Source organism: Pungitius pungitius, chromosome 6, assembly GCF_949316345.1.
Source record: "Pungitius pungitius chromosome 6, fPunPun2.1, whole genome shotgun sequence".
Classification (NCBI taxonomy): Eukaryota; Metazoa; Chordata; class Actinopteri; order Perciformes; family Gasterosteidae; genus Pungitius; species Pungitius pungitius.
In genome coordinates this window covers 20371620-20393430 of record NC_084905.1, presented here as the reverse complement: position 1 = coordinate 20393430, position 21811 = coordinate 20371620, and the positions used below count along the sequence as shown (strand labels likewise).

Genomic DNA, 21811 nt, shown 5'->3' with positions numbered 1-21811 from the left:
GGGGGGGGGACGTCGAAAACGAGGCGAGTGTAGCGCGCAGCACTTCGAGGCACTCGACACGTCTGGAATGGAGCTAAAAGCAGACGCGCGTACGTCGCAGCGGTTCGGCTTCTCTTCTTCTCCCACCGCCCGAAATGTTCTCCTCTGCCTGACCTGAAGCGGACAGGTCATAGGCGTGGACAAATCAGATCAGTCAAGCGGACGTCCAAAAGCCGCAGAGGACATAATGGGACGCCGTTAGCGCGCGGCTAAGGACCGGGGCGGGGGGGGGGGGAGTGGGGGAAGCGGCTCTAAACTCTATTAGAGGCTGCGGCGGCTGGCGATTCGTCGCAGGCCGCAACGCCGTCAGAGAAGTACAAAGCGCGGAGACGGACGGTGGGGTTTTTTTTTGGGGGGGGGGGTGGGAAGCCAAACAGGTAACCGCAGTGAGCTCATTAGCTCGTTAGCTCGTTAGCTTTACCCCGCCCGGCCGCTCGCTGTCTGATGACTTTTCTAACTCTTTGCAAATGACTGGCATTAGAGCAGCCATGCGCGACAACAAAGCGCCACAGACTGCCGTGATGCGCGCAGCCGCTGCAGTCTTTTCCCAGACCCCCCCCCCTTTTCCTCAATGTTTGGCATTCCCCTACACCCCATAATCGCGCCGCGCCGAGAAGCACACAATTGGTGCGCTTAAGCGGTCCGTGATGATTGTGAAGGCAGGAGCTAAAGCTCTGGACGTGGTTCTCCACGCTGTGGTTAAGAATATTAAAGCGTTTAAAGGACAGTCGAGACAAAAAAAACTCCAACGAAAGGCCCCCAGAAGTCTTGTAAAACCAAAGATATCAGACATAGTTCCTGTCGGCACCCTGAGGAGACTGTAATGTTGTTAGGAGGGTCCACTTGTCATCTCACCGCCATGTAATTAGATCGGAGAAGCAATTGCATTTTAAAAGAGGAAATAATGCGATTTCAACTTTCAAGATGAATTGATGAAGTTACGGGGGGGTTGGATGGAATTAAAAGGGGGCCTAAGTGGTGCGGTTTTCCCCCGATAATCCCCACAAGTCCTTTCTTCAAACTTAACCACAGGTAAGTAACGGATGAGGCGTGCATTGATTACTGTGATGTCTGGATTATTGCTTTTCAATCGTGAAAATATCCCCCTCTGAAGCCTTGAGTCAGCTCCTCTAAATCAGTGATCCGCTGCCCGAGAGTTTTGTCGACCTGTGATATCTTGTCACAGGTCAGTTTAACCCCCCCCCCAAATAGGGCCCTGGGTGGGAACCATAACTCCAGATTGTGATACAACACGATTTTTACACGAGCCATAAATCAAGCCTTTGAAACCGAAGCCCTCCTCCAGCCAGCGGGACGGAGCTTATCGTCTGTCCACTGTGCGAGCGAGTCGGCAGCGAGGCCACTTGTTGACCTCCCACTGACACGGCTCAAGGGCCACTAGAGAGGGCCTTAATAAGTATTCTTAAACAGGGGGGGGGGGGATTAGCCAGATGGTCGGATCGCTCTTTTCTCCCAACCTCTCCCCTCTCTGTACATTTCATACGTCTCTCCCGGCAGCTTGAACCTGGGCTAGTGTTACCTACAGCACTATTTGACTCCAGATATAATCTTTATTGCTCACAGAGAGAAAGTCCATTAAAGAGGCAGTACTGTAGGGCCCCCCCCCCCCCCCCCCGCCCCCCGGCGCTGAAAGCTTCCTGGAGCGACGCCTGCGCGGGTCTTTAAAAGCCCCCCTTTCTTCAGCGCAGTGAAAGCGGGCCATTGAGGCCCGAGAGCCGGTCGGAGTGGAGGTCTGCGCTCGCTGCGAGACAAATCAAAAGCGTTCTGTATGTGCCGGGGGTTGGGGTTAGCGTTAGGGTTGGGGTTGGCGTTGGGGAATGCACGGCGTAGGCTACAGTTTTGTTAACGCGGACCAACACACGCACGCACACAGACACGCACGCACCGACGCGGTCAAGTGTTACAATCATGTGTTCTCGATAAACGCTTATTATCTGCCCGTTTTTGTGGGAGCAATCGTCCGAAGCAGAAGCACGGTTACAGCGGGAGGGAATGACGTGGAATGTAACATCGGGGGAAAACTCACAGGAACAAGAGACTTCAACTCCGACACCCTCTTCTCACTTGCAGATGGCTTTAAAATGCATGAACGTTACCTGTAAAAGAGCAGAAAGAAAGGGGGAGAAGTCGTATTATTATCACCTGTCTTTAAAAATCACATTTAGCAGTAATTGGCAGTTTAGCATCAGCGGCAGACTTTGACTGTTATGAATATGAACATCGTGTTGTGCCACCCTCTAAAGCCCAAACTGCCCGCTTGGCACGAGAGCTTTAAGTCATTTGGGGGCGAACCGACGCTTCGGAGCATCAGGCCGCATCTTTAACTGGACACTGGCCACATTCTCCACGTCCCGCAAAACAAAGGAGGGTTTTGACAAAGTCCGAAGACGTGGAGCTAAACGGTGCCCCTGGAGCCCAGTGAGTGCTGGAGGCCGAGGGCCGAAACAGAGGCCCTGTGTGAGGCTCCTCGGCGGAGCCAACAAGAGGCCCCGTGTGTCTTTGACTGCACCAACAACGCCGCACACCACAAACAGCGCGCCTCTTGTACCGAGCTTTGAAGTAGTCAATTCGTCTTAATGCAGTTAGCGATGCCCAGTTTTTTTTGTTGTTGTTTTTTTCCTTTTCAAAAAAATTGATTCCAATGAGATTGTGGGGAGGGGGGGGGGGGCAGCTAATCGTTCCGGGTTTAAATAGACCACTCTGACTTGGGAAGCTGAATCAGGGTCAGTTTCATTACAGCCTTCGCACGCACAAAAAAAAGCACACGGTGCAATCGGCCTTTTCGCTAAACCGGGGGGGTCACGCGAAAAACAAATAAGAGCATCAAAGAGGTCAAAATGCCGACGGTGCAACTCGAAAAGGCCCTCCGCAAAAACGGGGACCGCCTCCGAAAATCAAGAGAGAGGAGGCGAGCGAGTGTTAAGTAAAGAAATAAAGAGTTCACACACAGCACAAAGAGCGCAACAACAAATTTGAGGCTAATTGAGAACAATGAAGAAATAAAAGCAAACACTGGGTGATATTTTATTCATCAACCAAATGATTCTCTCTTGGATCTCTCTCTCTTTTTTCCCTCTCAGGGCACAATTACGAGCAATTTTGACTAAAACAACTCAAAGGCTCCTCACGCTAAGAGTTTTGTGTGATAATAATAATGCTGACAAATAGTCGGCATAAACGCCCCCGCGTGAAATAACCCCCGTAAACACTGCAACTGCAAGCTGCAACTTCTTGCTTTCTTTCTTTCATTCTTTTTTTAAATTTTTTTAGAAGAAGCAGAATTATCCGAAAAGCAGCCGAGGACTCTCTGAGGCACCTTTTCAGCGGAGCGCCGACCCGTCTGAACACGTTCCAGATGTCTTCAGAACCAGTTACTCGGTTTCCTCGCCTCTTCTGTTTTTGTTTTTTTTCCTTGTCTTTTTTTTTTTTGTTTCTCCCCCCCCCCCCCCTCCTCCATTCCTCTGCTCTCCACACGCCCTGCCACTCATCTGCAGATGGCAGATCTGACACCTGGAGGATGCTGGGTAATCAGAGAGACAGCTGGCTGCCCAGTGGAGGAGATTTGCTGCAAAAAAAAGCACATGCTCTCCCACTCTCAAACACACACACACACACACACAAGCACACACACAAGCACACACACAAATTCGGCAAAAGCCTTTTGTGCCGTAACACACCGCCGGTTCCTCACACTAAACGGCGCGTGCATTTCTGCAAAAACCGATATGAAGATTTGTGAGATCACTCCCCATTTATATCAACGTGTTCTTTTTCAGGCCTCAGGTGGAACCATAATTTAGCAGCAGTGTCATCTTTTGGCTTTGAGTGGACTCATAAAGTCACAGCACAGAAATGTGGTGCTAATAAAAAAGAAGAAAAAAAAAGAAAAGATCTAAAAAGATTTCAGATCCAAAAACGTGGGAAAAAGAGAGAGTCTGCTGGGGCCATTTAGCAAATATCATGACATGGATTCCCATCCACCTCTGAGTGGAGCCGACATAAGGAACCAGCCTATAAGCCATCCCAGGCTCCTCCTGACAACTGCGGGAAGCAACAGTTACCTTTGTGGCCCTGCGGCCCAGCTGCTGTGAGGCGACACGTGTCACCATTGCCGCTGCAGAAGCGACTCGGAAGCGGCAAGAAAAACTGGCCCAAAGCAGAGCCGTGGCATCAGTAACAAGAGAGGTAAGAGATATGTGGCACGTCAAGGAGATATACCGTATACTGTATGGCATTCGGGAGGCAACGCCTGCACCTGCACAATGAATGCATGCATTGAAACGCAACAAAATGCGCACGGAGCACCCCCCCCCCCCCCCTCCCCGAATGCGGTTCGCGTTGCAGCTGTCAATGGCACTTGTGCGGACGCACCGGAGTAAGAACAATGGATCTCTATGAGACAGAGGCTCCCTCAATGAGCTTAGCGCCACACGAGGCTCAGCGCGCTGCCACTTCCTCCCCTGCACTGCGGGAAACTAAATATGCTTCATGGGAGGACCACTTGACCCATAACCGATCCCCAAATTATCACTCAAATCTATTATTGGCAAGGGGGGGGTGGGGTGGGGGGGGTGTAGCTCGTTAACATAATAATGATGCAAGGTCACGTCCGTACAATCGCATGATCAGTCAAAGGTTTGTGTCAGACAAAGGAGGAGCTAATGGACCTTTGTCACAACTTAACGTATTTGTTAGCGGAAATACGCAATCGTCGTGGTGATCTTCTTCGTGTGCGGTCAGGGCAACGGCGGCTGTTGACGTTCACTTGTACAACCGTACGGAACAACTTGATACCACAAGTCTTAATTAAAAGCAGACTATAATGCTTTGCTAAGGCATTCTATATACTCCATACTCTACATACATAATGTCTGAGTGGACACGCTAACGATTTGTCATTCTACGTTAGCTAACAGTTCAGTAGCTAACAGTTCAGTAGCTAACAGTTCAGTAGCTAACAGTTCAGTAGCTAACAGTTCAGTAGCTAACAGTTCAGTAGCTAACAGTTAGCCTGATCGCTCTCACTTGAGTAACCTTGATACTGATGGACAAATTCCTCACTGAAAAATGTGTACCATTTATTCATTTCTTTGTGACAGAGTTTGCCTCCAACGTCAGCAAATGTAATTGTAGGTAAATCTGTGAACGAAGTGAAGACTCCATTATCTCCCGATGTGTTGACGCTTGACAGGAAGTCCACTTCCACGATTGATTACGCATTCCCGTTTTTTTGTGAAAAAGGTCTACAGGGACGATTCGAAACACGGCGAGACGAGTAGAGAGTGAGAGAGAGAGAGAGAGGTCGCGGTCGAAACCGGGCGTGACAGACAGCAGGTGGTTTCACCTTGTCAGACGCGCGGTGCGTTGCGTAACACCTTCAGCCCCCGCGGGGGGGGGGGGGGGGGGCCGAGGCACACAGACCTTCTGAGACCGGACAGAAGGCTGCTTGAATCGGGTGTGCGTAGCACAGGGCTTTGATCCCATGCGCGCTTGGCTTTAAGCTGATAAAACACTTCCCTACCGTGTGGGTCGGGGGGGGGGGGGGTAAAAACGATAGTGTTTCAATGTAAATGTTTTGTGGTTATGTTGCAGACAGGAAAAAAAGAGCTCAGAGCTGCAGATACGCATGTGGGTGGGCAGCACCTTTAATGGGTGGAATGAGGGAAGGGGATGTTTGCATGAGTGAAAAGCTTTTGTGTTCCACTCACAAAAGACCCAGGGGAACATTAGAGAGGCTTAAGTGACAACGTGTATTCTCCCCTAAGTCGCTGTTAACATGAAATATTGCAAAAGCAAACTGCAGAAGGGAGGGAGCGGGGTTGGTAGGGGCAAGCGCCAGCACATACGTCTAAACCTCGCCCCCTCTGCTCACCACCCTCAGGAGATTACATTATGGCGCTCGCCATTGTCCCGCGTCTTCAAGACAAAGCCTGTTCCACTGTGCAAACAGCACGCCTTGCAAAGATTGTAAAAACAAGAGGCGAATGTCAAAGGCACGAGTGAATAGGATCTCTCCCTTCTTTTGTCAGGCCGGTAAGGTATGCACAAACACATCGCTGCGTGACAGAGAAGAAAGGAGGGCCTTGTGGGGAAAGGAGCCCGAAAAAAAAAAAAAAAGTTGGAGCGTCTTCGCATGAAAAGGCCAAAAAAAAAAAAAAACCCGTGAGAAGTCGCCTTGTCTGACTCCGGGGTCTATAGAAAGGAAACTCTTGGGTATTTGGATGAGAGACCCCCCCCCCAAAAAAAGCACACAAGGAGGCATGAGGCTGCAGAGAGAGAGACGATGACCCTTCTGGAATATAGAAATCGAGAAAGTGCGTTCATCAGACGTCCGAAGAGCTAACCCCCGACCCCCCCCCCCCCCGCTCCCTCATGGGCGTCCCAAACACGGCTTTAACTGTCAGGGGCAATAACGAGGCGGCCCTCGGCTCGCTCTGATTTACAAGGCCGGCGGCCAGCCTGTAATTAATTGCCGCGTGCATAAATGTAAATGAGTCCACTGGGGAAGCGGAGCGAGGGAGGCCAGGCCGATATTCCGGCGGGGGAGCAATCTGCGAGAGAGGTAAATGATTTAGAGGACAGCGCACAAATCTGCTGCTCCGTAAAACACGAGTGTGTGTGGGGGGGGGTAAGGGGGGGGGGTAAGGGGGGGGCGGGGCTCAGGAATGGTTCAGAAACATTAAAAAAAAACAACAGTGGTAGCAATAAACATCAACTGTTCCAGTTCAATCTCCTCCCACACGTGTCTCCAACTCATATTCATACGAGACATTAAGCATCAAGTATCCGATGTCCCAGACCCAAACCAATCCCCCCCCCCCCTCCTCCCAGAATCAAGCGCAAAGCAAACATTTACTTGTTTTTTGCGTTGTTTCTGCTGGAGGGCAGGGACATACATCTGATGCTGCTCACACGTTTGGAGTTGTTAAAAATGCTTAAATAATCCAGGGAACGCTGAGTGAGAAAAAAGGGTGTCTTAGCATCGATATTCGCTCGTTTCTCTCAAATGTAAAGTGGTTTTTCATTGGTCGGATTTGTGGTCCGGACACACAGTACCGGCGTTATCTCCTATCTAAACCTCCAAAAAGCACAGCAGCCGAGACCATGAAATCCAAAACAGGGGGGGCGGCCCGGAGAAATGTGTGCGATCATTTATGGCCGCTACAATAGCAGCTCTCATTCATAAACGCTTAAGTCCCTCAGCGCGAGGAATGAACCAACTATTGTCCACTGAAACCTATATAAATGTGACCAAAACACACGTGAAATCCACGATGTGTGAGTCAAAGTAGGTGACACTTAAACACACACACACACACACACGGCAAGCCACAATAGAGTCTTTATGACATAAGCTCCTTTTCTCTACAGTGCTTTACAAAGGCAAATTAGTTTTTTTTTTTTTTTTTCCTATAGCAGGCCTCCAGCAATAACAATTGACATCACAGGCCGGCCCTACGTATGTTTCCCATATTAAACAGGGAGACACAGTGTAAGCTGCTTGAGCATGAGACTAAACAGCTTGCTGAGGCAGCAATTCCCCCCCCCAACACACACACCCGAAACCCACCCGCCCTCCTATACAGGGAACCGTCGACTTGAGGGACTGTGGCCATTTTTTTTTTTTTTTTTTAAAGTTACGCACCGGCTGCCAGCCAAGCCAAACGACCTGATTGGTTGTTTCCAATGCAGAAAGCACACGGTTCATATTAGCCACCTGAAAGGGGGGGCGAGGGGGGGAGGGGGGCACAGCGCTGCTGACGCTGCATCTCGCCTCGTTGTTGCGTGTGTGTGTGTGTGTGTGTGGAAGCCTCTGGCACAAGTGGCAGCAAACAGCGCTGCCGTCCAACATGCCATGTAGAGGGTGTTGGATCACGTGGCGGAAACCTGAGGTCTGAGCCCAGTCAGCTGGACACCCGAGCCAGCGCCGCCGCCGCCGCTTCATCCCAGCGCCACACTTGTGCTAATCCAGCAGTTTGCACAGAGCATATAGAGAGAAGTAGACGGGGTGGGGGGGGGGGGGGGGTCGGGGAGTCTCTCTTTTAGGAAGAAGTTCCAGAAGTTCATGTTTGCGTCTCGCCGCTCTCGGACGGCTGTCCGTCAAGCGGCGCCTTTCTATTCTGAGCCAGAAAGTAGATCCTCGTCTCTCTCTCTCTCTCTTTCATTGGTGCCTCTATCTCTCCACCGCCCGCCGCCGCCTCATGACGACAGCGGCTCGATTAGAGGCTTCTTTATGGCCTAGAAACCATGGCCCCGCCCTGCGCGGACGAGCTGGACGAGGACCAATTGGAACTGGGCTTTTCGGGACCACGCCGCCTTGGCCCCCGCGCTTCTTTACCGCAGGGTCATTTGGGAGGCCTCGCACCACCCACCCCCCCCTCCCGAAACCCCTGCTGCCACGCCCCATTACTCCAAACCACTACGAGTGTTTAAGTGAAGGTTAGCCGGCCTGCTTTTAGATGCCGGTGACGCTGCTGCAGATGGGGGGGGGGGGGGGGGGGGCGGAACCAAACTGTAACAACAATGCAACCGTCTCATGCATCCTTTTCTCCTAATTTTGCTCTTATTTGGACCAGATTGTTGCATTTAACTTTGATATGAATTCAATCTACGGTGAACATTTCTCTTGATTTTTTTAATTAGGGGATATTGTTTTTTTGCGAGGTCAGCTCTTGGGTGTCTGTCCCTCACAGGACCCCGTAGATTCCACTTAATGTATGCAGTGACCCTTTTAGATTACATTTCAGCCCACGCTTACATATTTCTCTCTACGACAGTGGGTTTTTTTTTTTTGCAGAATAATTTTACTTATCAGGGATTCGATATCTTCCGACCACTTGGAATAATTACGTTGGACGTTGTTTACACAATGCAGCGGTATCAGGCCGGTTATCAAATGAGTCATGTAATGTACATCAGGAAGCAAAGTAAACACCCCTTGTGTATATTTGGAGCTAAGAAAGCAAGCAGCGTGTGTCATGAAATGCGTGTTTATTTAGCGCTTGGGAACAGAACAGGTGGCCACAAACATTCCCTTCCACTTCTTTTCTTTTTTCTTTTTTTTCTCTCCTCTTCTTGAGCAGACAGACCTCTGGTGGAAGCTCACACAGGAAGTTGCGGATGTGTAAATGAGAGATGAGTAAATGCATCTTCAAACACAATTCTACTTCTAAAAACTTTAGAAGCCGCACCCTGCTTCTAAAAAAAAACAAAAAAAAAACACCACCACACAGAGCAGGAGATGCTGCTGGTGGCACCAGATGAACACAAGGTTTGTTCTAAGAACAACAAGAGCAGAAAAAACCTTCACTAATGAAACCTTTGAGGTCGAGTGGAGACCAACACGTCTCCGTTTGAAGGCAGACTGGAAGCGGAGACGGGGGGGGGGGGGAAAGCAGACGTGCTCGCAAGTCATTTCCTTCTTTTTTCTGTAAAACCATCAGCGACCGCCAAAGCGCCCCCCCCCCCCCCCCTCAGTTTGAGACGCACAGAAGGTCTGCAGTCTGAGACAAAAGGGGAAAGAAGTGACCACAACACTTTCATCTGGTATTTTGCGTATTCCGCGCTCATGAATTAGCACAGAATCAACTGGGCTGGACATTTTTCCAGAACATTCTGTTTCTGGCTGCTGCTCCTGGCGGAGCTTTAGTGGGCCGTCAAGTGCGGACCGAGAAAACACCGTCTGAATTATGTCTTTTTAGGATAATTTCGGCCTCTTTAGTGAAACAATAAAGTCAGAATGATGAGGTTTCCATGACCGAGCGGCAATGAATAACAACTGCTGGTGGCAACATCAGAGAATCTGAAGAGTTTCTTTTGGAGAAGAACAAGAAAGGTGGACCTTCAGCGTTCAGATGGAGAGAACCACATTTCTACCTTTATTTTAACCATAAAAGCTTTACTCAAGGTTTCTGTGGACAAGTTAAACTGGATGTTGTGTTTTTGTGTTTGGATGTTTCACTTTGGAAACAAAATACCTGTTTTAACTGTTTGGAAAATGTGGAAAAAGCGGCCTGAACTCCTGTCTGATGGGTTTCCATTTCATAAAGAACCTTTATTCCTCGTTCCGCAACACTCCGGTGGAAAGGAAACCTTAATTGGAGCATATTTTGGGGAGATTAATCGAAACCCACACGCTTCCCTCCCTTTTAGTGTCCCACTCTGAAAAGGGGACGTGTGCTTGAGGCAGGTCAGCGGGGTCAGCGGGGTCGGATCCACCTCAAAGCGTTTCTCCAAGACCTTCGAATACCCGAAGACTGCGACGCCGCGTTCAGTGGGACCGCTTCCCAGGATGCACTGCAGTGCTTGAGAGGGGAATCGGCAGCTCTGCTCAGTGCGACTCTTTTTCCACGCGAGAAGAAGAGCAGCAGCAACGCTGGCGGCGGCGCCCCCCCCCCCCCCCCCCCCCCTGATGGAAGGCGTTAAGAGTGAGTTTAATCCGCCCCTTGTTATTCTCTCCCGAGGCTTTGTGACGACTAACACTGCGACAGTCAAAGGCTCTTATGTAAACCACACATCTATAAATCTTACTCAATCCCTCTGCAGGTACATAATAGCCTTTGTTGTGACACACACCCTGATGCCTGAAGAAATGAGTCATGAGGGGGGGGGGGGGGCGGGGGTAAAAAAGGCAGAGGAGGAGGAGGAGGGTAAACTTCTTGAACTCTTGCTGCTCTGTGGGACTCACAACTGCTGCCAGACGTGGACAAGGACACGCGAACAAAGACGTCCTCCTTACACGTTACGCTGAGATGGAAGGGGGGGAGGGGGGGGGGGGTAGAGGGAACTGTGTCACTCAGAGCTGGCAGGTAAGCTCTCGTTTGGAAATTGGATGGCGAGGAGCAGGTGCTGGAGGGCCGGTTCCCCCGAGCATTGAGGGAGGAGGAGAATGAGCCCCCCGTTACTCTCTGCTGTAAGCGGGGGGGGGGGGGGTGCAAGGTCATGCGCTGGTGGAGAACCGAGGAAGGGAATCACGGAGCAGTACGCCCACCCAGCAGGACACACACACACACACACACACAGTCAAGAACACACACACATGCGCGTGCAGCCGAACAGGGACATGCGAGACATGCATTAATCCTGAGGACACGTATGCTTAGATACAGAAATGCACACGGAGGGACACACACACACGCTGTGAACACGCGCACACAGTAACGGGAAACACACACACACACGCACTAAGCTGGCGTTGTGGTTTTAGACACTTAGGAGCGCATGCCAGCACGCTGCTTCTCTGGGGGCCTCAACCTTTCTCCTCCGGCATCAACGGTGCAATCTGGGTGTTAGCGTCGGGCCGAGGACAGTGCCCCCCCCCCCCCCCCCAGGACCCGGGGAGACGTATGCAGGCCCAAATGCTTCATTTGTCTTTGCACAACACGTGTGGTAGGGGTTGTTGTTTTTTTTCATCGAAGGGCCCCCGAAAAAAACGGGTCGGCCAGCGGCGTTTTTTTTTGTTAGTTTTTTTCCCGATGAAGGTGATTGACGTCTTTGAAAAATAAACTGAGGCGGAAGGGAGAGGAAGGAAAGAGAATAAAACGCGTGGCCCGGAGGGGTTAAAACGGGACGATTGTTTCTCTTGGGGCTGACGTGTGAATAAATGATGCAATCTCACTGATGCAATCTCAAAATTCGAGAGCCTCCTCCAGCTCCTCTGCTCAGTCGCTCCCTGCATCCCCCCCCTCCCCCCCCCTTTCGCTCAGCCGTCACATCGCTCCCTTCTCAGTCCCTCCGAAGCGGCTTCCGTCCCGTCTCTCTGACACCCGAGGAGGGAAAACAGGCCTCTCGGAATCAAAGGAGTATGCGACGTATCAGAACAACGTTCCGAGTGTGACAGTTATATCCCGGAGCCGGCCTTGCATTACGCTAAACGTGTGCATTCTCAGAGCTCAAATATTACAGTTGCAGGGAGATTTTTTAGTGAATGTTTCTTGGGGATTTTTTTCATAGCGGGGATTGTAAAAGGAGGTTGGTTTGGAAAGTGTTTCTGCGGATTCTGAGGCTTCGGGGCCCCCAAAAAAAGCGAGATGCTGATATTTTCATCATTTGAAAAAATTTAAATATTGTTAAAAGAAAAAAAAAATTAAAAAGAGAAAACAAATTCCTTCTCTTAAATGAATCATTTGACAGACCGAATCTGTAATCATTATTACATCGAGGTTTGGTTTCATTACTTAAAACGTGACTTTTTAAGATGACTTAACTCCAGTAATAAGGGGCCTTTTACGCACGGCTCCAAATATCCCACAGATCCCATGTTGCTGACGGGGGCCCCCCGACGGACCACACAGGGGCCCGCCGCCTGTTGTCAGCGCGGATTTTCACACAAGAAGAAGAAAGAAAAAAAAAGAAAAGAAAAAAAGGCTGCGCGTCCCCGTCAGCAGACAGCGCAGAGCGCGCGACCCGGCACACTGTGCTGAACTGGCAGCCTAAATATAAGTGTGCCATTTGGACGCTCTAATGCCACTTTACCTTATGAGGGAGCTTCAGCCCGCAGCACCTGCTCAAAACAAAATGCCACTGGAGATCAACTTCGGAGACCCCCCCCCCCCCCCCCGCTCGGATTGTTTTCAGACACTCTCACTTACAAGAGAGGGGGAGATAGGGGGAGGAGGGGGGAGCCTATAAATTGTCCCGCAGCAGTCCAAACAATTTAAACAACTTGTTGGAGATTGTGATTGAGCGCGCGCGGGGGCCGCGGCGTCCGAAACGGAGGATCGGTCCACTTCTAACTGAACACGGGAGAGATTTCACGCGCAAACAAAACAAACAAAAACAAAAAAAAACTATTAAAGCGGAAATAGCGCTCAACTCCCAAATGAAGTCGCTTCACAAATCAGAGGAAACAATGGTGTTCCTCCGCAGCGGGGCTCCGGGCTCGTTTCGTGTCTCGGCCACTGCGTTTTCTCTGAAAGCTGCTTATCTGCAGGCGAGCAGCGGCTTATCGGAGAGGTGTAGCGGGCTCTGGGTGCGGGGAACACCCTGAAAGTGGCCCTATCGGCCGCCTGCAGGCCCGTCGGCGCGCGCCTTGTCCTCCCGTACCCTCTGTCCCATGCGCATTGCCCCCCCCCCCCCACCTCCAAAATAAAAAAAAGGGTCTAAAACTGTACCCGCGTGCACGGCTCACGTTCACGCGACCATGATGTAACTGTGTGCACGCACGTCACTCTTGAAGTCCCAAGTGAAACTGACGCATTTTAGCGCCAGAGTTGAGACGCGCGGTGCAAAGCTGCGACGATCAACTTTGACATCGTAAAGGAAAAGAAAACGTGCACATTCCTTTTTTTCCCCTCAATTCACCTCCGTCCCCGCGCTGGGACACCGTCCCAATGCCCCCCCCCCCCTCGTTTTGTCCCCCGATGTGTCCGTTTTATGGTTCCCAGTTTATTTGTATTTATGACTCACGCATTGGCCTGAGGTCAGGCGCCGTGACCTCAGGAGGGAAAGTTAACTTTGGGCCCCAAAGACAGTGCGCGTTTTGTCTCCATTATTTGTCCCCCTGTCTCTGTTTCACTCCAGTACAAAGCAGCGCGTGTTAAATCAAACATGCGCCTGTCCGAGGAGACAGAAGACACCACAGGAGGTGTCCTCCCAGAGACCCCAGCGGGGCTCGTGGGATGACAACTTGTTTAAAGTGCTTGGAAAATAAAGTCGCAGCTTTTTAAAGAGCTTTTTTTTATTGCATGTTCCTTCAGAGACTTTTGCTGAATGTCTCTCCATAGGTTCTAAGCCCGTAGAATTATTTTGTGAAGGAACGGAGCCGCGTGAACCAGTTCTGTTGGTAAAGGAGCTCTCTGGTGACATCAGGACCGCAGAGAGACTTCACGTCTTCCGCTCCGTTTTCAAACTGCTTATTTGACGAAAATTGTACTTTCTTGTTACTTGTTCTTCTGAATTTGTATCTCTTGAAATTCACTTATTGTAAGTCGCTTTGGATAAAAGCGGCAGCGAAATGACATGTAATGTAATGTAATGCATGAGCTTAAACCGAGGTGCCTTTTCAAGCACTATATAGTTTAGCTGTTGAATTAAAAGAGTGTATTTATTTTGGAAATACACAGCTAACACCTTTATTTTTAAAGGAATAAGATTGAAATGCATCTTTATCAGCACGCGTTCGTAAGTCACTTTTCTGCTCGTTGTGGATTGCAGGAGCACTGATTTTATGTTACACCTTTTTAACACATTTATTTTAGCACCTCGTCAGCCCCAAAATGAGTCTCGGAGGATGAAAGTGGGTCAAAATCCCAACCAGGCGCTTTTGGTGTGATTATTATTAGCTTCATTTTGGATATCAACTTAAAGGTGGAATAACTGATTTATCTCATCATCTGCACGTGTGTCTTTGATTACAACTAATAATAAACACAAATTACAATTTACTAGTGCCAATTCTTTTTTTAAATTCTTTATTTTATCGCGAATTTAGTTTTGGGGTTAAAAGATGCATAAATTACCACACACAATTATTTTTACTTTTTCTTTTCTTTTCTAAACAAACAACTCAAGTGAAAAGTCGTCCGTTGAGTTAGTGCTCGCGGTCACGTGGGGTCCAGCGGAGCCTAATCGCGGTGCAACCCGCAGGTTCAAAGACACAATGCCCCCCCCCCCCCCCCCCCCCGGAATCCTCCACTGTCATCGCAGCTTGTTGTGCTGCAGAGATAACCCAAGTGCGCACCGACTTCCACAAACACGCGCAGCCCGACAGGACGCGCGTGCACCGGGCGGCGATGCAACAGGACGCCTCTTACCTGCGTTCACTGACTCGGCCTTCGCTGCGTTGTTTTCCGGCACAAAAAACAAAAAACAAAAAAACAAACACACAAACTCGGAGGTCGTTGCAGGCGATGAAGAAGAGTCTCAGCGAGGAGGAGAAAAACAAGAGCGGTCAGTTGGAGCAGCCTTCAGATCCCGTGCGTAAAGTCACCATCGCTGGAGCGGCCGCGGGTACTTGGGTAAACTCCTCTGTTTGCGCTGAAAGTCGAATAAAAGGCGTCGGCGTCGTCGTCAGGGGTGATAGCGAGCACGATGGGGGGAGGGGGGGGGTCTACTTCAAAATAAAAAAAACTACTTTTAGTTTTGGTTCCCGTCCGGCACTGTGTGGAGGTTAAGTGAGAGTGCGGGGCAGTGTCGGGTAAAGAGGCAGAGGCGGGATAACCCCTCCTCTCTGTGTCTCTCTCTCTCTCTCTCTCTCTCTCTGTGTGTGTCTCTCTCTCTCTCTCTGTGTGTGTCTCTCTCTCTCTCTCTCTCACAGACAGACACACACTTACTCTCTCTTTCTACCTACATGTTGCCTCCAAGTGCCCATGGGCATACCATATATATATATATATATATATATATATATATATATATATATATATATATATATCCTTATATTTATCCTTGTTCACCTGCTCTTGGCAAACACTTTTAATACAAGTCCCTATGCTTTTATTGCTTAATTGTTTAATAGTGGCCACATGTTTTCCCTTATAAACTCGTCAGAAATCACCATATTGAAACACACACTAACACGTATTGATCGTTTGTGTTAATATACAAATTGCGTCTTTTTGAGCAGTTAAAGTAAGTTGTCTCTGTGTTCAAAGGGAACGTTGAATATCATAATAAAAACAGTGTGTTTGGGGGTTGAATTTGTCTTTTCTGAAGCAAAACTGATGAGTTGCAAAGTCGCCGAAGTTTGATTATTCTTCATTTCAACAGAAACAAAAATACAGGTTATTGAAAATAATAAAATGAAGGAAACTTCAACACTAACACTTTTTTTTACAAGACGTGTTAATTTAATTAAACGGGGGGGAGCACCCCGGAACGCATCGTTTTCTGTTCGGATGACTTATTGCGGCCCGTCAGAGGGGGTCCGCGGGCTCTCTGACGCCCCCTTCTGGCGGCTCTGATGCAGCGTCCTGCAGGGGGTTCATTTTACACCCTTAACAAAGGGACAGCTTTGGGAGGGAATTGAAATGGGAACAGCATGTTTTTTTTTACTGAAATTGGGATTTTATGTAGCCGTCTTTTTCTATTTCCCTTTCCCTTTGTAATATTTTATTTTGTGCTTGTATTTGTAATTCTTTATCTTAAAGCCGTCATTCTGTAAAGCACCTTGGGTGGCCTCCGAGTATGAAATGTGCAAGGCTAGATAAATAACTTTGCCTTTGCTTGCTCTCCTACTCTATCAGTAAATATCCGAGACATGTGTTTCCTAACAATTAATTAGCCTCAATTAATTAATCATAGTTATTTTGTAGCGAGAATTTGCAGGCTGAATAGCGGTTGAGAATTCATTTTGTTTCATTAAAAAAATATTACGAAAACGATTTTTCATTGTGTTTTTAAATCACACATGTGATTAACTTTCTTTTAGTCCCTTTCAGAATCCCTCTTGACATTTACAAGGACATTCAAACATTAGCCAAATGAAGAATTTCATTGCGTTAATTGACTAATTCATTCTGAAGGTTTAGGGTCAGGGAGTAACTAGTGGAACAACTATTTAGTTACGCATAGCAAGATGTACGTTTTAAAATATATCTGTATTTTTTTGTTGTTTGTGCCTGTAGACTTTATTTCACATTTGATGCTTCGGATCAAAATATAATATATAAACATATAAAAGTATAATATAAACGTATAATTTAATGTGGAATACGACAGTGTTAGTGTGGCTAAGGTTTTTTTTTTAAATTGTTTTCTTTCAGTGAATTTAATGAACAGTTGTGTGTTTTAAGAGGGTGTAACACGGGCCACATGTAGGTGGCAGCAGAGTGTTTAGCTAACCGACGGAAGGACAACCGTAGAAGAAGACGCAACCGGAAGTTGCGACACGCAGGGTTGTTGACACATCCAGCTAGCCTTTGCTAGGTGGTATCACATTTCATTGACATTTTTACGAAACATTTTGTTCACAATGAGTTTTCCAGAGAACAGGCATGGGACGAAACGACCAGTGTCTCCGGATGACGTGAGTAAAATGATAAAAACTGACTTGAACTCGTAAATGACAGTTATTGCACCCTCAGATACAGCTAGCATTTAGTTAGCATCTTTGCTAACGCAATTCTTCCAGCGCATTAATCGTGGAATCTGAACACGTTTTTGTCTGCAGTTTAATCGTCTTTTACGGTTAAAACTACATTGCACATATCTGGTCACCCGGCGGTGTATTACAACGAGTCGTTCGCACATTAAGGCTCGGGTGAATTTATTAACGTTACATTTAGTAGTTTCTGACTGGAGGTGTTTTGCCCTTCAATGACAGCCTCGTTTTGCTCTAAGAACCAATGAGGATATATTCTCGATTGCATGGCCACAAATCACAGAAAAAACACCGAATCAATCCGATTTAGTACACCTTTACATTTTGAAAAGCATCCAGCTTTAAGCCTCAGATTGAACTACAGAATAGAAACCCCTTGCAGCAGAGGGCTCACCGGTGCGTGAATCACCTAAATATTTTCAAACTAAACACCTGCATAACTTTTCTCTCACAAGACATAACTCCAATGGATCACGTGAGATGTGGTCGTTGATTACATTTTTATTTTTTTAAAGTTTAAACATCATAACCCTGCGCAGCTGACACTCACTCATTGAAAAGGTGACGTACTGCTGAAGGAGAAACGTGGAACCTACCTCACGTGGACAGAATCCTGCAAAGGAGCCCCTCACCCGTAGCTCTAAATGATCTGATCAAGTGAGCACTATGTGTTGAGCGGATGAGCCAACGTGATGTTTTGTCCCGGCAGGACGGGTCCACCCAGTGGGCCGCAGCCGATCTGGGAAGCAACGAAAGGAAGCAGAAGTTTCTACGTCTAATGGGCGCCGGCAAGGTTCGCTTTGTGCGTTTCGGGTCACCGCGCTTTCAGTATTTCAGCCGCTTAAAAAGATAAATGCACGTTGATGTGTGTTTTCAGATGTCGTTGTTTTTCCGTTTTTTTTCTCCAGAAAGAACCCACAGGACGCCTCGTCATCGGCGACCACAAGTCGACGTCTCACTTCCGCAGTGGTAGGCCTCCTTATCTCGCCTTTGTTAGAAATGCCACACACTGTACTGCGATTAACCCGGCGTCCCCCACCACACGTCCGCCGCACAGATCTATCCGCGCATGGATAGGCCTGCACTGGCTGGGTGTGCCTGCTGTGACTGGTGTCTCCTCTGCAGGGCGGGAAGATCAGCAGATGAACGATCAGCTGGAGATGCAGTACCAGCAGAGCATGGATGGGAAGCTCTCGGGCCGCAACAGGAGACACTGCGGCCTCGGTTTCAGCGAGGTGAGGGGGGGGGGGGGTGCAGACAGGTTTTTAAACGATGTACCACAGACCTCCCTCTGCTGAATGTTAATCACTCAGAAAGCTCACTTTTACTGTTTTCTAGTGAAACAATGTCCGTCCACACGTCTTATAGTTTAATCCACTCCGTCACTAGCCACTTTTTTACACACCTTCATACATCATTTCCTCCCAATTGATTGCAAACTAACTCTTTGTGCCTCCTTACAACGTTAAGCTGCTACTATGTTGTATCACTAGAAATGACGTTAGAATTCCAGTAGAGTATGGTATAGGTCATTTTATGTGGTACGTTTTTCTTTCTACAGAAAGACAGCAGAACCATTTGAGGAGATGAAATAGAAGGTAGTTTAGGATTGTTTAGGAAGGGGAATCCATCCGGATAACTTCCTCAAAGCAACGAGTTGTTCTTCAGCTCCAGGCTCAGAAGTAAAACAATAAGTATAAACCATTTTAAATACATATCTATTTTGTCCTCTTCCCCCCAGCCGTCCCCGGAGCGAGACTCGTTGCCCCCCCCGCTAGTGGACGGTCAGTTCAAAGAAACGGAGCCAGAGAAGTCCGTCGGCGAAGATAAACCGGCAGAAAGCCCGAGCGACGGCAGCGAGTCGGACCCACAGAACCAGACGTCCTCAGACGGCAGCGACGAAGAGGAGCGCAAAGACGGCGACGAGGCGGCCTGCGGGGCGTCGGCGTAGGGCTGCGGGGGAGGAACTAGTTTTTGTAATCTTTGTACATTGTGACGTTTGTTTCACTGTAGGCGTCCGGCCGCCAGTCGCTGCTTCTCGGCTCAGGCGCTCGGCGCCGGGCCGCGTCCTGCAGCCTGCAGCGCGTCTGGAGGAGAAATCCCCAAACCAGAAAAGGCTGCGTTTGGGTTGGGTGGTGGTCCGTGAAGCCGAGGTGGCAAATAGTCCCATTTTTATTTCTTTTGAACATTTTAACAGTCGCTGCATTTTCCACGGATGGCGTTGGAGGAACGGGATCGCTCGCCACGCGGCCTGATTGGTGTACACGTCGTACATTTAGTGAATTCTTGTTTGAAAACCAATAAAAGGAAAAGTGTCGGCATCACTGTCTGCTGTTCTTAGCCCTTTAACCTCCGTTGCTTCTATGTAGCACTGCGTTTGCCTCATGGATCCATAACGAGGACACAGAATGCATTTAACCAAGCGCTGCCCTCGTCACAAAGAGGAATTCTCTATGGAGGGAACATGTGAATAGCCTTATCAATAAATAAATCTAGATATTCCCTGTGCGAATGCGTTGAAGCCCTCTGGGTCCCATCTCCGGGGAGGATGTGAAGTCTTTTACAACGATGGGACAAAAAGAAAAACATCGATGTAAGTATTGGGACCCGTTGCTATGACACTTTGAAATGTAGCTCCCGCCGCTATTAAAGGTTTTGTTTTGACACGTTGAATTTAGGTCACGTGGTCAATTTACCTGAAGGTCTCACGCTCCCCTCCGCACTGAAAGCAACCTGCTCATCTTCATGAAATGTTATGGAAGAACAAATCAAGTTATTAAGTAAAAAAATGTATAGAAATATTAAGTCAAAAAGATTTGACCCAAGTAATGTCAATATATTTGAAAAAAAAAGTTTATATTATGTCAAAAATACTTTTGAAAAAAAGGTAAAATATATTTGATCAAATGTAAATAGTAAAAAAAATGTCAAATACAAGTTCAAAATACAAAAATATTGAGAAAATGTAAGAATCTTTCTTGGTAATATTTCTTTCATTTTTGAATCACACTTTTGATGTCTTGTGTTTTGATGGAGCCAGAGAGGCTGACTGCAGTCCTCTGTAGAGACTCTTAAGCTGCTCTTCATCTTCATCTTGCTGTGTACGAAGGTTCAGCTTCCGGTTCACAGACGTCCTCTGGTCCAATCAGAGAGGCCCCCCTCTTCGTACAGACCAACGCGTGCAAAAATTACGGATTCATTTAACTAATTTAGCCGTTGTCCCGTTAGCTCGACCCCTTCAATCGGTTCACAGAAACAAGGAGGAGACGACAGACCAGGCTCGTGGGCTCAATTGTATATTTAGTGGAAAACATTTTGCTTAAAAAATACATATATTTGTGCTTTTGTCTTTTATTTTCTACTACGCTGAAAACTGGAATCACTTAGCGAGCTATTTCCATCCAGCTGATTCAAACCAACAACCAACCAGTAGCATTACACTTGTGCTTTAATCCGTTTAGCTGATGACAAATGAGTGTGACAGACAAACATGTATTATATTTTTAAAAATAATCGACTTTCAGGGAAACAGAAAAATTAGTTTGTTTTAATTCACGTCATATATTCTAATGCATGTAACGTTGATTGACAGCATGATCGTGGTTATTTAGCAGTTGAACAATGTGATAAATAACCGGTTGCAGTTGCCTTTCCCTTCGCTCTCGTTCTCTCATAAAAACAGCAAAACGCGGATTAAATAACTGGTGTTTTAAATTATTATTGCTAAATTGTGCATTCGCGAGAATTAGTTCCCAAACAAGGAATTGAAAGTAGAGAGCGGTGTCCTGTGCTCACTCATAAATAGATTTTGGTTGAGGCGGTCGGTGAAGGTGGGAGGCGCTGAGCGTCGTGGTCGTCTCCGCTGGTCACTGCTCCGCTGCGGCTTTGGCTGAGGACGCAAAAAACACACACACACACACACACACACACACACACACACACACACACACACACACACACACACACACACACACACACACACACACACACACACACACACACACACACACACACACACACACACACACACACACACGTTAGCAGGTCCTCGGACCGGATTAAACACACGTTTAAAATCCCTCAACTTTTATCCAACCAGCACTTCAGAGCACATCGAAGGCCACGGCGTTTCACCGAAGCATCTCTGAGGGACACGTGAGCCCCTATATAATAAAACGATGGTACCCGCCCTACGCTGCCTCCAGGCAAAGGTCAGGAGGGTCGAACCCCCTGCGCCTGAAGGGGTCACGTGACGCGCGGCGGCGGTTAACTGACCGGCGACCAGCTTGCTCTTGCGCGAGGCCTCGGAGGCCAGAGCGTGGGACGCCGTCATGATCCTCTCCTGCTGCTGCAGAGCCGAGTCCAGCTCGCCGAAGTCCAGCGGGGGGGCCGCCCGCGCGCTGCCGAAGCTGTGGAACGCCACAACAAAACAAGCGTCAGTCGCGCCTTTCGAGCCCGAACAAACCAATGGGTCGCGGCCCGAGGGGGGGGGGGGGGGGGTGGGGCGTGCCTGGATTTGGCCACGAGGTTCTTCATGCGTTGGGCCCGGCGCGAGCGCTCCTCCAGCTCCTCCGGGCCGGGGGGCTCTTCGGGGTCCGACTCCACGTAGCGCTCCGGGATGGGGACCTTCTGCGGTTTGGACAGCTGTTGGGTGGACAGTGACATCATTGGGACCCGCGTGTGGGAACCTTCTCCCCCAGGTGACCAAAA

General features: G+C 48.5%; 3 protein-coding genes across 5 annotated transcripts in view; 1 reads left to right on the top strand and 2 right to left on the bottom strand.

The window, feature by feature from the left end:
* LOC119195817 (transcription factor Sox-6-like) overlaps positions 1-15197 on the bottom strand; it is a 28561-nt gene extending 13364 nt beyond the window's left edge. The window contains exons 1-2 of one of the 3 annotated variants that reach the window (XM_062563180.1): positions 14814-15197; positions 2087-2156 (exon numbers count right to left, since the gene is read on the bottom strand). The gene's annotated coding sequence lies outside the window, so the exon portion shown is untranslated. The remainder of the gene's footprint in view (positions 1-2086; positions 2157-14813) is intronic. The other 2 variants (XM_062563178.1, XM_062563179.1) reach the window with 2 other exon arrangements.
* Positions 15198-16817: 1620 nt separating this feature from the next.
* c6h11orf58 (chromosome 6 C11orf58 homolog) lies at positions 16818-19422 on the top strand. Its single transcript, XM_037451458.2, has 5 exons — positions 16818-17026; positions 17811-17894; positions 18010-18070; positions 18227-18336; positions 18843-19422. Exons 1-5 carry the CDS (start codon positions 16973-16975, stop codon positions 19050-19052), a joined length of 519 nt encoding a protein of 172 aa, XP_037307355.2. The 5' UTR covers positions 16818-16972; the 3' UTR covers positions 19053-19422.
* Positions 19423-20384: 962 nt separating this feature from the next.
* The window catches only part of LOC119196058 (pleckstrin homology domain-containing family A member 7-like), a 61055-nt gene continuing 59628 nt past the window's right edge, over positions 20385-21811 (bottom strand). The window contains exons 27-29 of the mRNA XM_062563002.1: positions 21612-21745; positions 21377-21510; positions 20385-20990 (exon numbers count right to left, since the gene is read on the bottom strand). Coding sequence (XP_062418986.1) covers positions 20968-20990; positions 21377-21510; positions 21612-21745 — 291 coding nt within the window. The 3' untranslated portion in view covers positions 20385-20967. The remainder of the gene's footprint in view (positions 20991-21376; positions 21511-21611; positions 21746-21811) is intronic.

Excerpts from the sequence above, each read along its gene's own strand:
- c6h11orf58 (XM_037451458.2), top strand. The coding sequence starts at position 16,973 with ATGAGTTTTCCAGAGAACAGGCATGGGACGAAACGACCAGTGTCTCCG. Across the intron at positions 17,027-17,810 it reads GACCAGTGTCTCCGGATGAC|GACGGGTCCACCCAGTGGGC; the intron begins GTGAGTAAAATG and ends TTGTCCCGGCAG. Across the intron at positions 18,337-18,842 it reads GCGGCCTCGGTTTCAGCGAG|CCGTCCCCGGAGCGAGACTC; the intron begins GTGAGGGGGGGG and ends TCTTCCCCCCAG.